The following is a 13,441-nucleotide window of genomic DNA, read 5'->3' as shown; positions in this document are numbered from 1 at the left end:
TGAGGTGATGCGTAAATAGGCGAATTACGCGCTTTGATCTCACTGACGTCTCTCAGGTTACATTAGGACCTGGAAGGGTGACCTCTGATAAAGAAACGGCCTAATCCGCTCCCGCACAATTCCGCTCATCCGATTAAGAGTGCACTTAATGCGCACAGAAGTACAATATTAAAGGGATCAGCACAGGTAGTGTACTGTAATTAAGCCGGATTACGCCTCACGGACTCAACCGATTTATAATTGCTTGTATGAAAGAACCGAATTGTCCAAATCCAGGACGGAGGATCCATATAAATTGTGCATTTTACAGATGTGTTGACTGCAGCGCTCGATTTATCCACCTGGCACCGCGAAGACGCACCTTGTTGCGACAAGGCGCACGTTCCAACTGCGCCTCTTCCTCTAGTCCCACATCCTTTTATGGACTACAATAATTAATGAGCGATTTTGATTTTAAAAATAATAATAATACAGCCGTTTGCACCCCTGTTAAATAAGAGTAAATCAAGTCACAAGCGTAACAGGTGCCAAAGGGAAACGGATACACCATCAAGTTTCAGCATCAAGAATAAAAAACAACCCAGAATAACGTAGGTGCAGCGAATTGGGGATTTGCTCGACGGCCACATCTTACAAACGCTGCCACCTGTTTTTCTGCGCTCATTTCGCCGCTCTGGTTCCGTCCAATGGGATCGAACGGCAGAACTGGAGGCGGAGAAAGAGGGAGAGAAGTTGGAGGAGAGACAGCGAGCTGCAGATTGAGTGGAAGTCAGCGGAGTCGATAATTCCCCGGCTTCGTTTCTCACCTAAGGACTCTGACTTGATGTTCAGTTTTGGGTTTCTTTCTTTCTTTTCCGTTTTTCTCCCCCCTCCGTAGCGCATTGCCGTGTTTATGCCGCTGCACATTTTTGGATCGGCAGCCACAGGTTGACCGATTTAATCCAGTCGCCATGGATTATTCCACTTCATCTGCTGTCGACAGTCAGTGACGGGCGCCCAAATGCTTCATCTGCGTGAAGCCGCTGGCGATGGAGCGGAATTGAGCAACTGATCGTCATCTCAAGTGCGCGGAGACGGAGGCAACATCTGCGGGGAGCGGCGCGCAATTCCCAGCGAAAACCTGTGGAGGAAGGGGAAGGGGGAGTGGACCTGTGTGCGGGAGAGGGGGGGGGACGCCACGATGATGATGGGATGGCCGTGAAAAGATGGCAAAGAAGAAGTGCGGTGGTTTATTTTCAACCAGTCAGTGATTCAACGCAACTAATCTGGGGGACAGGGGCTGAGAGAAGAGGTAGGAGGTAGGTAGAGAAGCAGACAGGGAGGAGGGGCACCCAAGGTGTCTGGTTATATCATCCTGAAAGTAGGCTGTTTGGGATCAATCAGATGGAATCAATCAACTTGTGCTTAAAAGAGGCGCCCCGAGTACTTTTTGCGATCCTCAAATGGACTGATGTGTCATTGCTGCGCCCTCTAGTCGCTGTGCGTGAGCTCATTTGTGAGGAGGATCTATCTGTGTTGTCCTCCTGGCTAATAGCAGCGTTGGAGATGACATTTTATGGCAAAGATTGCTGCGAGCGATATGGGATGTTGGCGAATGAGAGGACACTGAAACAGAGAGAAAGAGTGCTGAGAGGGGCTGACTGAGCTGCTGACTCAAAGGCAACTCCAGGAAGAACATATTTCCCTCAATTATGGCTACTTTTCTTCACTCTGCTGACCCTCTTTGTCAGTTTAGACTTTTCCCTAATTTCTTTTTGCCAAGAATTATCCATCACTGACCTCCTTCCCCGCCCCCCCAGCCGTTTTCTCTCTGTCCAGCTCGGGCTCCTGCCTCCATCGTTCTCGTCTTTACTGTTCTCCTCTTCTCCTGTGTTGCTGCAGACAGGTGCTTGGCCACAGCCGTGACCATGGAGCCTCCCACCTCTCTGAGCTTGGCTCTGCTGGGAGGCGGTGAAGATGAGGACCAGCGTTTCCTCCTTCCCCTCGGTAGTATATCTCTTCCATCCACTGCTGGCAACCCATCTGGATCAAACCACTCCAACCACATGGGGGGATCAAGCCTGGACCACCTGAACGGCAGCAACCCGTCCCCTGCCACACCCGCCTTGCCTTCAGCTTCGCTCCCAAAGTTGCCCGTCTCATCAACTGGTGCCCAGCCCCTCTCGCCTCCAATACCCAACGCGCTGCACCCCACCAGCACCCCGCTCTCCTCCTGCCTGGGCTCGCAGCACAGCTTGAGCGGGGACAACTCACCAGTCTACAATGCCCTCTTTTACTCCTCCCACTCACCCTCCATGGAGCGGGAGCGGGACAGAGAGCGGGAACGGGATCGAGACAGGGGGTGCAAACACAGACAGGCCAGCCCGCTGTTCCACCGCAGGGACAGCAACCCTTTCACAGAGATCGCCATGAGTTCTTGTAAGTACACAGGTGGGGTCATGAAACCCCTGAGCCGCCTCAGCGCCTCACGGAGGAACCTTATTGAATCAGACAGCAGCAGCGAAACCAAAGATGGCGGCGTTGCAGCTGTTGCTGGGGCAGCAGCCTCTGGAGGGCACGACCGACCGCGGGAAATGCTTCCGACCTCCTCGGCCACCCACTCCTCGACTCACCAACCCCCAATTCAGAGCCCCCCGGAGATTGTGATTTCATCCAAAGAAGACTCGCCGTACCTCATGGGCGGGTACGACATCCCCGACTCCACGTCCAACCAGATGTCCATTTACCATCAGAACCACGCACTGGTGGAGAGCAGGCGGGTGCAGGCGGGGAGGGGCAGCCGGCAGGGGGCGGCCGGGGCCGTGGGGACCGGGGCCAGGGGCAGCACCTCCAAGGCCCACAAGAGGAAGAACCAAAACATTGGCTATAAACTAGGACACCGCAGGGCGCTCTTCGAGAAGAGGAAGAGGCTGAGCGACTACGCTCTCATCTTCGGGATGTTTGGCATCGTCGTGATGGTGATTGAGACGGAGCTGTCCTGGGGCGTTTACAGCAAGGTGAGGGGTCGCACGAGGGCCAATTAAGGCCGCTCTCGTACGGTTTTAGACACAAAGGTCACCTCCATTGATTTGGGTAGTGTTAGTCTTCTTTGTCAAGTCTGCCAACCTTAGTGACCTTTAGAGAAGAAGTGAAAGCAGCTAAGGATGTAAAGATGTCTGAAGCTATAGTGGTTGTATAGTAGCAAGCTGGAACCAGAGAGTCATCAATATATCTGAGAAAACACTGAAAATACACTATGACCAGAGAAGACGATGAGATAGTCACTAAATCAGATCAAAAAACCTTAGTGTGCGTAGCTAAAATGTAGCGTTTGTGCACCTTAATACAGGCTGTGGATTGAAACAATCAGAAATGACAGTTGCCACTCCGAGGTGATCTAACGGCCATGCAGGGACGCGGGGGCATTAGCAGCAGGAGGCCAGGGCTCATTTGGCTGTATAATGGGAAGTGTAAGAAGCAGAATTGGCCCCTGGCTGCTATTGCCCCTTTATTTTGGTCACGTTGGTGTACGAGCGTGTGCGGCTGTGCTTTGCCAGAGGGTGCCGAGCCTCAGAGCCAGGCTCACTCCCACCTTTATGGGTCTTCTGTCCTCCTGTCGCTCCTCATCCAGGCTTTGGGCAAATAAGATCAGTGGTTCCTGCGCCGCTGCCTGGCAGTGATTGTGCAAAGCTAGACAGGTAATTGCCTTTAAATTAGGCTATTAAAAGGGGAAGATGGGGCGTGTTTTCACAGTTACTGTTTGGAGTCTGTGTTCTCCAGCTCCTTCCCTCCCTCTCTCCCTCTCTCTGCCTCTTCTGTTTTGGTCTGGCTCTGTCTCCTCCACACCTCTTTCTCCCACTCGACTTTTCAAAAGACAGTTTTAGAATTTTTTTTTTATCTATCTCACGGCACAAAAAAGAATTCGAATTTCAGTCTCTGTTCGTCTCTTTTCTTCCTCTCAGTCGACCTTTTCCTGAAGGGAAAGGGCACCCCGGTAATGCTCTCAGTCTCTGTCTGTCTCTTTTATTTCAACTCTCCGCTGATTCCTTTTTTCATTTGTCCCCTCTCTCCCTCTCTCTCTGTGTCTCTCTCCCTTTGTCTCTCTCTCTCACCCTCTCTGTCTCTCTCTCACTCCGCTGCGGTGCCAGTGGGCGTCAAACTGGGGGAGTGTGATCGGAAGAGAGAAGCGGTTGGGTGAGAAATGAAAGAAGTAGAGGAGAAAAAGGATGGCGATAATGAAAAGTCCCATGTAGTTTCTTCGGCTGTGTCCAATCCGTTCAGAATCGGGCCGAATCCATCAATACGCAGCTTCAAACGCGGGTTCATTAGGAGTTCCAGCGGAAAACGTGACGCCGCAATCAAATAACCTCTCCTATTCATGGAGTGCCAGTGCTCTGGTTCTTCGTTTTTAATGTGTACGTATTTTGGGATTTGGTTCAACTCCAAGTGATGCTGGAGTGCCACCGGGCAATTCAAGGCCTTGCTCGGATAAATGAGGAGGACGGAAGCCTGCAGTTGTTGTGAAAGATGGATGGACGGGTGGCGATGAATGAGAGGGCGGACAGGGTTGAGGACCGCGGGGGGGGGGAAGGGGGGGTCTGTGAATGCTTTGAAGCATTCGAGGGGGAAACCTTAAACGATTCCCCCCATTGATTACTGATAATCAGGCCTGGACTCTCCGTCACTGCGCCCGCGTCCAACAAACTCGTGGTGGAAATAGACGCAGGCTTATCAGCGGTGCGAGCCCGCGGGGCGGCTATTGACGGGGGGGCCGTGGTAAAAAGTGATGGCGGCCGATCAGGTTTCATTATTGAGAACCGATATATGGACGTAGGCGCCGCTAACAGAGCTGTAACTCAGCGGTGCCGCTCCGCACCTCCATCTCTTTGTTCTCCCAAAGCAAACCAGCTGCTCCGTCATGCTCCCCAAAATAGAAAGGAGGAGTAAGAATGGGTCTGGACTGCACGTGCGTGCGTTTTGTGTAAACAGAGGAGGACATCGTGTCCGTGACTGTAGGTTTCAGAGGAATGAGCATGCAAAAATCAGCTGTTTCAGCTGAATGCATGAGACAGTTTCCCTCTCAGCCGTCGCCATCGATCGACTCTTCCGTCTCTGATTAATCAGGGGAACGGGACGCCGTCCCAGATTCTCGGCCGCGCTCTTCGTACGGTGCAGGTTGGACTGGCTGCAGGTGGAGCGCTGCTAGCAGCTGCTTCAGGACCGCGTCCCTCGTTTGTCAGCTCATCATTTATCACTCACAACAGTTTGTGGGAGCTCTAGGGCCTCGATGTGGAAGGAGCGAAGAATCGCTCAAGAAAAACAGCGATTAGGTCTTTTGATCAATTATATGACTGTGGGGTCCAACAGAGGCTTTTGCAATCCAAGAAAATTCATAGCCGCTGCTGAAAGTAAACTTTAATGTCTTCTTGCTTCATTTTTATGAGGGCAAACGTCTCCCTCTCATATTGTCTGTCTTTCTAACAACTCGTGTCCAGTTTACGGGGGCCAAGACAAGTTTACTGGGGGCTTTCCAACCAGTGTTCATCATCATTATGCTATAAATACCTCATGTTACTTCACTGGCGTAAGATGTGACACCACCAGACTTTATCCAGATGGATAGCTGCGTTTCCACCCATCCATCTTCTGGTCACCACTGGTTTAATCCTGGTCTGGGTCACTGGGAGCGCTGGAGCCTGGAGGGTTCACCCATCACACACTGTTCACTCACTCACACACACACTCACACACACACTCACACACACACACCCAGGAACAATTTAGAGCTCCCAATCAGCCTAATGTTCTTGTTTTTGGACTGTGGGAGGAAACTGGAGGCGACCCAGGCACTGACAGGGAGAACGTGCAAACTCCACATGCTGCCCTAGCTGCAATTCATTTTTGGTAATTGGCTTTCTCTCAGAGTTGTCAGCCCACCACAGCAGCGTGGCGTCAGCGGGGGCCCTTTGAATTCCAACCGCACCACCACGCTGTGTCATTACTGCAGTATAAATCTGGATCAACCGGCCAGTGATCTACTACAGCACGGCTGATGATGAAGTACGGCTGTTTTTCCTAAACAGTGACGTCAACCGAGTGAGTTGAGTTTTGCCAAATTCATCCAGAGGAATATTATTATAATATTTATTATTATTATATAACATCTTTACCCCAGAACTTTTGTTGTTTTGGAGGCCTTTGGTTCGTTTACTGTACTCACGTTTGTATTAGAAGCACATTAATATTGTTACTATTACTATTGTACTATTATTATAGACCGAGTACAACATATTTGTAATGCTTATTTAACTAACATACCTTTTAATTAAGGTCTGTGCTGAAATATATACGTTACATTGGGCATTAAATATATATTCTCCATCTGAAAATAAGCTAGACGTGTTGCACAACGCCGTGGCAGGTTTTACTGCTTAATAGCAGAAATTGACCTTTTATTTCATTTGTTTATATTTATTTCATGAACTAATATGAGCAGAACAGGTTTAATACAACACAGGACACATTATTAAAGATCTGAACCTGTTAAATGTGGCCTTTGCTATCGAAAATCAAGACTTTTTATACAGGTGGTAGCATCCGTTTGGAAGGGCACTTCCTGTCCTGGTCACATGATTGTCACGTGATCACCACACCAGGATGTTCGGTACATGTGCTTAAAGGTGTGATGAGTTGTGGTCAAGCAGAAAACCAGATGAGGTCAACTTTATGAGATTTTAAAGGAGTCACTTGTTCTTGGGTTAAATGTCCCCAAACAGGTCTGTTTTTAAACAAGGTAAAGAAAAGAAGGTCAATAAAGATCAAATAAAACTGTAATAAACCTGGTTTCAGGAGTATTCCGACTTAATGAATAAAAAGGAGCATCAAATCATCAGTGTTTATGTTTCTTTTGGTGTAATTAGGTTTAGATCGGCTGCTGCAGCTCAGAAATACTTTAACCTGCCACTGAAAATGCTCCAATTAAAATGCTTCCCTTTCCTTCCCTTTCACTCAGCAACTAAACCTTTTGTGATCACCTTTACAATTAAGCATGGATTCCAAATAATAACCGCCTGATATGCGAGAAACTATTTTATCTGAGGCTTCAGAACAACAACCATGGATACTAGTCTGGAGCTAAATGATGCACAGTATTAATTACATATAATTGCCATCCAGTTCGTCTTATCTGCCGTGTTTGGAGCTGCTTTAGCCATAAATGCACATTTATTTTTCTTGGTGTTGCCCCTTAAACACTGATGAATATTTGGAGACTGATCACAGATTAAAAGCAAACTGAAGACATTGTTGAAGGAGGCCTTATCTCCACCCTGAGCAACAGCGGCTGCGCCCGTTAAAAACGAGTTTAGCTGTAATTAGAACTATCCACATTCCTCTCCCACTGCTGCTGACTCCAGACAGCGAAACCTTCTAAATCTCAAATCTGTGAACGACCAGTCACAACTTTCCAGCCAAGCGAGATTGAGCCAAATACGCTGAATCTTCAATGAGGGAATATTTCATGAATGTGCAATGATTCCCTTTAAGCTGAAATTCTGAGCTTTCCCAAAAGAGAGCGCCTCTGGAACGCTGAGCCCCACACGGGCCGCTGACCCAGGACCTGCATGCGGCGAGAATATGGCGTTAGGTTGTAAAAACACTTGTATGGCTTCTATTATGGAGTTTATTAGGAAGAGCCAAGAGAGCGGGTCCCAGCATGAGACCTGTCACTGTCAGATCAGTAGATCACTCCTCAAAGGCCCATCGGGGCCCCGCGGGGCCCCAGCGATGTTCACAGATTCAGGGATGCAATGAAACAGAGGCTATTCTGAGGCAGCGCACTGTCAGCGCACGCTTGACACCTTCATGTCCGGGTGAGGGTCCTTTTATTTAAAATGCTGGCATGATTTTATGCTCCCGGTCTGGTTGTGTGTGTGTGTGTGTGTGTGTGTGTGTGTGTGTGTGTGTGTGTGTGTCATCGGGTTTGAAGTTGCCGTGGTGTTTCGCGAAGCCTCCTGATAACTCAAAGCAATGTAACTTCCATTTCCTAAGCTAACATGCTACTCGTAGCGCTGACTGATTATGCTAAAGTGAGCCGCAGAGCTCCCCTGTAAACTGAATCCCACACACACACACACACACACACACACACACACACACCCCGGTGGCACCAAGAAGCTGCTGGTTCGAGGAAGTGTGGCCAGTGGTGACGTGATCACCCATTGAACGTGATCAGTATCCGAGGGTGAGTTGATGGTATCGGTGCCAGTGTGTTCAGTTCTGTTAGCGCTGTCAGTGGTGCACAATTATTTATGATTTATCCTCAAACAAAGATCTTTGTGGTCTCGCTTTCTTTACTGTGCTGACGTCCAAAATGAGGGTTAAAATCCATTTATTTTTATCCATAAAATGTTGAAATTATCGACTATTCAGAGAGCGAGGACGCCGTCATTACTGTGCAAGCCTACACAGGGTTTTCAGAGAAGCTTCCGTTCTCACTTCCTTGCTTCCTTCCTCGCTTCCTTCCTTCCTTCCTTTTGTCCTCTCGACGAGTGAGAGTGTTTATGTTTCTCACTTAAACACATCTCCACTTCCCCAGGCGGCTTGATGCCGTCCCAGCGGGCTTACATCAGTTTCCACCGCCATCACCGAGGGCCCGGTTCCCAGCCCCTGGCATTTCTTGCGGGCGCTACCGGGAGACCTTTGCCGACCTTCCCTGGGAAGGATGCTCTTGAGGGCTGCTTGAGGATTCGCGGTAGTATCAGAAGCTCATTTGGGAATTCAACTTTCCTACTGCCACCATATTCTCCGAAGCAGCCATGGCGGCATTTTCCACGAGGCGCCGTCCTTCCTCTCTTCCTCCTCCGCCTCCTCCTCTCCTTCCTTCATCTTCCCGATCGCAGGCTTCCGAGGGACCGCGGCTCCCACAGGCCTCGCCGCTAACAGCTACAAATGCGCCTGTTTCTTTCAGTGTAACAAGGCTAGGCTGCCTCGCTCTCGACCTGTGAGTGTGTTGTCACACACACCCAGGTGTGCTGTAGCTTGCATCATCCGCCGCCAACGTAAACATCATTCACGTCACTGAGGGGCGTCCTCTGTGTGCACACACATGTGAAGTGTGATTCTACAGGTCACCATATAGCGCCGTCTTGTTAGCGCTCCTGGATAAAGTGATCTGTGTGTGTGTGTGCTCACATCCGCCATTGTCTAGATGCAATTGAGTGTGTGCGGCTGTAATGATGTGTGGTCGAGTGTGTGTCTGCGTCTGTGTGTTTATCCCGGTAAGGTGACATCGCTCCTCTGTCTCCTGCCCGTTTCCCTGGAGACTGATTGCGAGAACGTATTGCTCTGCCGGGGAGCGCGCGCACAAACGCACACATTCATATGCATTAGAAACCGCGTGCGGCGACTTATCGCGGCTAGATTAACGTGTTGTTAAGCAACGTCTGCTTGTTCCAACATCTGTGTCAATATGGGCGAGGCGGGGACGTCGGGGAAACCCTCAACCGGCGCGCGTGCGGTAAACAAAGCTTGCTAAGTCCACACGCTGGCCACCGAGCTGTCGGGTCCCGCTGATCGATAGCAAAACCGAACAAATAGAAATAAACACGCCACAACTGAAAACAGCTCCAGTTTCGAGTCTTGCTCAGCTTTGGTCATCGGGAGATCCACCCACTGACCCTCTGAGCCTGTTGTCCACCAACGGTTGGCAGGCCACATCTCCCAGCTGGCTCGGTGTCCCATCTTGTTTCTTTTGTTCTGCCCCGCTCCCTCCTTTTGATATCTAGAATCATATCAACAACAAACTATCTTCATGGTTGTGTTGCTTGTTTAGCCTCCTGCAGGTGAATTAAAGGGCCAAAAAAACCACCAGTGAACATCACAAGACTTAAAGATGATGCTAAATAGAGGCGTTGCTAGTAAAATTAAGGCTCTGTTTTATGTTAGGTCAATGCTTTATGCTAAGCTAGGCTAACTGACCGTTCCCATGCCGGGAAAATATTCTTTTCCATTAAATGTATGTAGTTTCACATCTTTAGATGCAGTCTAGCTTGTTTACCTTCCCTGAGGTCCTATTGTCATATTTTCATCCTTTTTTTTCCCTATGGTGGAACGTTCTCCCACGCTCTGTCGGGTAAACCTCTTTTCCTTCATAAAGTTCTTGAAGACACAGCATCTGCGAGAGCACCTGCTCTCCTAACGGCACTTATCTTTCTCGTCCTATCACTTCTCGCTCCACTTCTGTTCATCCCCCATATTCACTCCCCCTTCATCACTCTGCACTGGTAGCTGCACTTGTACCAGGTTGTCAGGGCTGGAAGGTCTTAATTGCACGGTGGCTTGATTGTGTCTCTCACCTTGAGTCGCTTTGGACAAAAGTGTCTGCTAAATGACTAAAATGTAAATTAAATGAAAGGTGGATTCATTTAAAGCAAACAGGTGATTCTCCAGATTCCGGTTCCAGGATATAAATAGACTTCTGCCTGCAAATTAGCATTAGCATTTGCTATGAGAGCGTGACAATGAACAGAAATTACCTGCACAAATGTCATTATTGTCAAAGACCAAGTGAAGCGCAAACATCTGGAAACAAACGGTCTTGACAACTTGCGCGCAGGAACCGAAAACAAGCCTAAATTGGCGGCAGTTAGCGGACGTGAAGGCAGCGAGAGAGGAAGTGAATTCCGAGTCAATCTCGTTGTTGCACGCCGGAGTTTATTTAAATAGATCCGCTGCGGGAATCCATAAGTCTGCATTTTTCTCATTAGCGCAACCACGTTGGCCTCCTTTGGACCCAGTTTGCTTCGGTGAGTACAAATGAGGTCTTAGCAGAGGAGAGACGGAGGACGTGGAGGCAACGAAAAGACCTGAAGGTGCTAAAGGCAGCGAAGGCTTTGGGCGGAATTGACAGAGCGAGGTGGTGTGAAGTTAAAGGTAGAAGATGTTTGCCCAGCAGCCAATAAACCACACTGACTGAATGAATGAGCGGCTCTCACTTAATGTCGTACGCTTGTGCGTCTGTGTGTTTGTGTGTGTTATTAAATCGTCTGTCTTTAAAGACTAAACAGACAAAGTACCACACTCGCTTTTCCAGGAGGCCCACATGCAATATGTATTCATGAAGCGCAGATTCAGAGTCCTGCGTGCACAGAGAACGTGACTTAATGGATTCTTAGAGCTGTGTCACTTAAAAGCTGAAAAGAGGAAATGGAACATGTGCAGTGAAAGATGCCTTTAAACACTCAGTAGATTCCCAAATGTTGCCTTTCCTGACTAATGATCAGACGCTGAAGACTTAGCCAAACCTAGTTTACACCAGTGTGCCCCCTTTTGCTCAGATTCCAGGATATGAATGCCCGGGCTGGAGCCCAGCGGGCGTAGATCAGCTGGAAAAGCTTCTGTGTGCGGCTCTGCTGTGAGGAACGAGGCAGCGTTTCCTCAAAGGCTCCTGGAAGGAAATAGGCTGAAGCTTCTAGAGCCATTATGCAGCAGGCAAATAGAGCAGACAGGGCGTATTCATTAACCATATTTTTTTCCCCCATATTGTCAGTTAATCCAATAAAGGAGCCAAAAAGACTGATAACTCCTCCAAAAAGCACAGCCGAAGCCTGATGGGGTCATTTCTCTGCGCCGCTGTTTTAACACGCGCGGGTCGTGTTCAAGTCGCCGTTCTGAAGACACGATCTGTGTTTGTTATTGATGGAGTGGAACCAGCTCCACACCTTTGCTGTTCGGGAGCACGTTTTGAGTGGAGGACAGACCCAAGGGGGTGAAACGCTGGTTTTAACTCCACCCTCGGAACGCGGGAAACAGGGCGCTCATATCGCCGTCCAGTAAATATCCCCGAATAAATCCAAACCACGATGGGTGACGTTCAGGGTGCCACGCCAGAGGACGTCCATTGAAAACTCCTTCCCCGCCATTTGGTGACAATAATGATCCGACACTTAAAAATATTTCAGGCTGGATAAAAGAGGGCTGACGGGCAGCGTGAGGTGGCCGGAATGGTGACGAGCTTTTCTGACGCACGAGATTTTACTGAAAGAAAAGAAAATGACCGTAATCATCGCAACATTTGTGTTGGTTGTCATCGTTCGGGAGGCGTCACCAGACATTCATTCCGCGCCGAAGCTGTGGATGATTGCTTGGATGATTCCGACGATTTAATCATCCCCGCTGTCGACTTCAAGTTCAAGTCTTCTTCCCGTTGTATTCCGTCATTGTCTTCTGCCGCCGCATTGGGAAGATTTACGAGGCTCTCGCCGATCCAACAAGTTCATCTCCTGGAAGTTCTCTGCCGTCCACAGGCCTCGGAGGGGGTCTGTTCCGGTCTTAAGATCAGGGCTCGGTGCGGCTAGCCTCAGACGTAATGGAGGAGAAACCTGGGATGACGTTATGGAAGCGCCAGCAGGATCAGCACCTCGGACGGCGCCGATCTTAGCGCGTCCAGGGCAAACGAACAAACTCGGAGGTTTTCCTCCCACGGCGGGCGGACTTACAGCAGATACCCCATAAGAGACGGGCTTCACCTGGACCACTGCACCACGTGACCGGCGCCTCGGCTCTTCCTTTCGCCATTTTCCAAGCAGCAAGAGCTCCTGACGCCGTCCGCATGGCCGACGTCAGCGTGCGTGCGTGGCGTTCCTTGCCTGAATAAGTGACTTTGATCCCAAACACCTTTTAACCGCCTTGAGAGCGCAGATGTGCCTGCGTGCGTCAGTTGCACAGCTGTTCTCTGGATGTGTGAGGTGAGAGGGTTAAAGAAGCCGCTGAAGTGCTATGAGTCGTATTGATCCGGGAAACTCCCCGGTGCATTGATTATAAGCTCCATGAAACCAGACAAGCAGAGGATTTAAAGCTCGGAGCGATATCGATGGTGCAGACGCGACTCACTGCGACTCCTTCCAAGACATAAAAAGTCTGCTGGGTAAAGTTGAGCTCACGAGTTCTTCTAGCAGCGAGGAGGGGGTGTCGTTGGGCCTCAAGGGTCCAACCTGGCAGCGTGTGTGTGTGTGTGTGTGTGTTTGTGCAGCATGTGTAACGAGGACGCCCTTCTCTCTTCTCTCTCCACAGAGCTCCATGTATTCTCTGGCGCTGAAGTGTCTGATCAGCCTGTCAACAGTCATTCTGCTGGGCCTCATCATAGCCTACCATGCACGGGAGGTTCAGGTAACACACGTGCACGTTCATCCACAGACGGCAGGTTCGCACTTCGGGGGTCGCTTCGGTAGATTCACGCCACAATGAGGCCAGAGAGTGTAGATCAGATGGTTTATGTCCCTGTTGGGAGTAGTTTTAATCACATTTACGTCGGGGAGCCGTAAAAAAAAAACAAAAAAACAGGTTCTCCAAAAGAACTTTAGCTGTAATACAGAAATCAGATGGCAGAAAAAGGGAAAGAGATTGAATAAAAAAGTGTTCACATTAACCAAAGCTCATAAATAAGGGGTCAGTGAATCAGACA

The 13,441-nt window shown here is 49.4% G+C and overlaps 1 protein-coding gene across 1 annotated transcript in view; it reads left to right on the top strand.

Moving 5' to 3' along the window:
• The first annotated feature begins 687 nt into the window (after positions 1–687).
• Positions 688–13,441, top strand: part of kcnn3 (potassium intermediate/small conductance calcium-activated channel, subfamily N, member 3) — a 36,936-nt gene continuing 24,182 nt past the window's right edge. The window contains 5 exon segments of the mRNA XM_057045134.1: positions 688–1,291; positions 1,882–2,468; positions 2,470–2,620; positions 2,623–2,996; positions 13,051–13,146. Coding sequence (XP_056901114.1) covers positions 1,192–1,291; positions 1,882–2,468; positions 2,470–2,620; positions 2,623–2,996; positions 13,051–13,146 — 1,308 coding nt within the window. The 5' untranslated portion in view covers positions 688–1,191.

The sequence above is a fragment of the Takifugu flavidus genome, chromosome 10 (assembly GCF_003711565.1).
Source record: "Takifugu flavidus isolate HTHZ2018 chromosome 10, ASM371156v2, whole genome shotgun sequence".
Taxonomy (NCBI): domain Eukaryota; kingdom Metazoa; phylum Chordata; class Actinopteri; order Tetraodontiformes; family Tetraodontidae; genus Takifugu; species Takifugu flavidus.
This window is presented reverse-complemented; position numbering and strand designations above follow the sequence as displayed.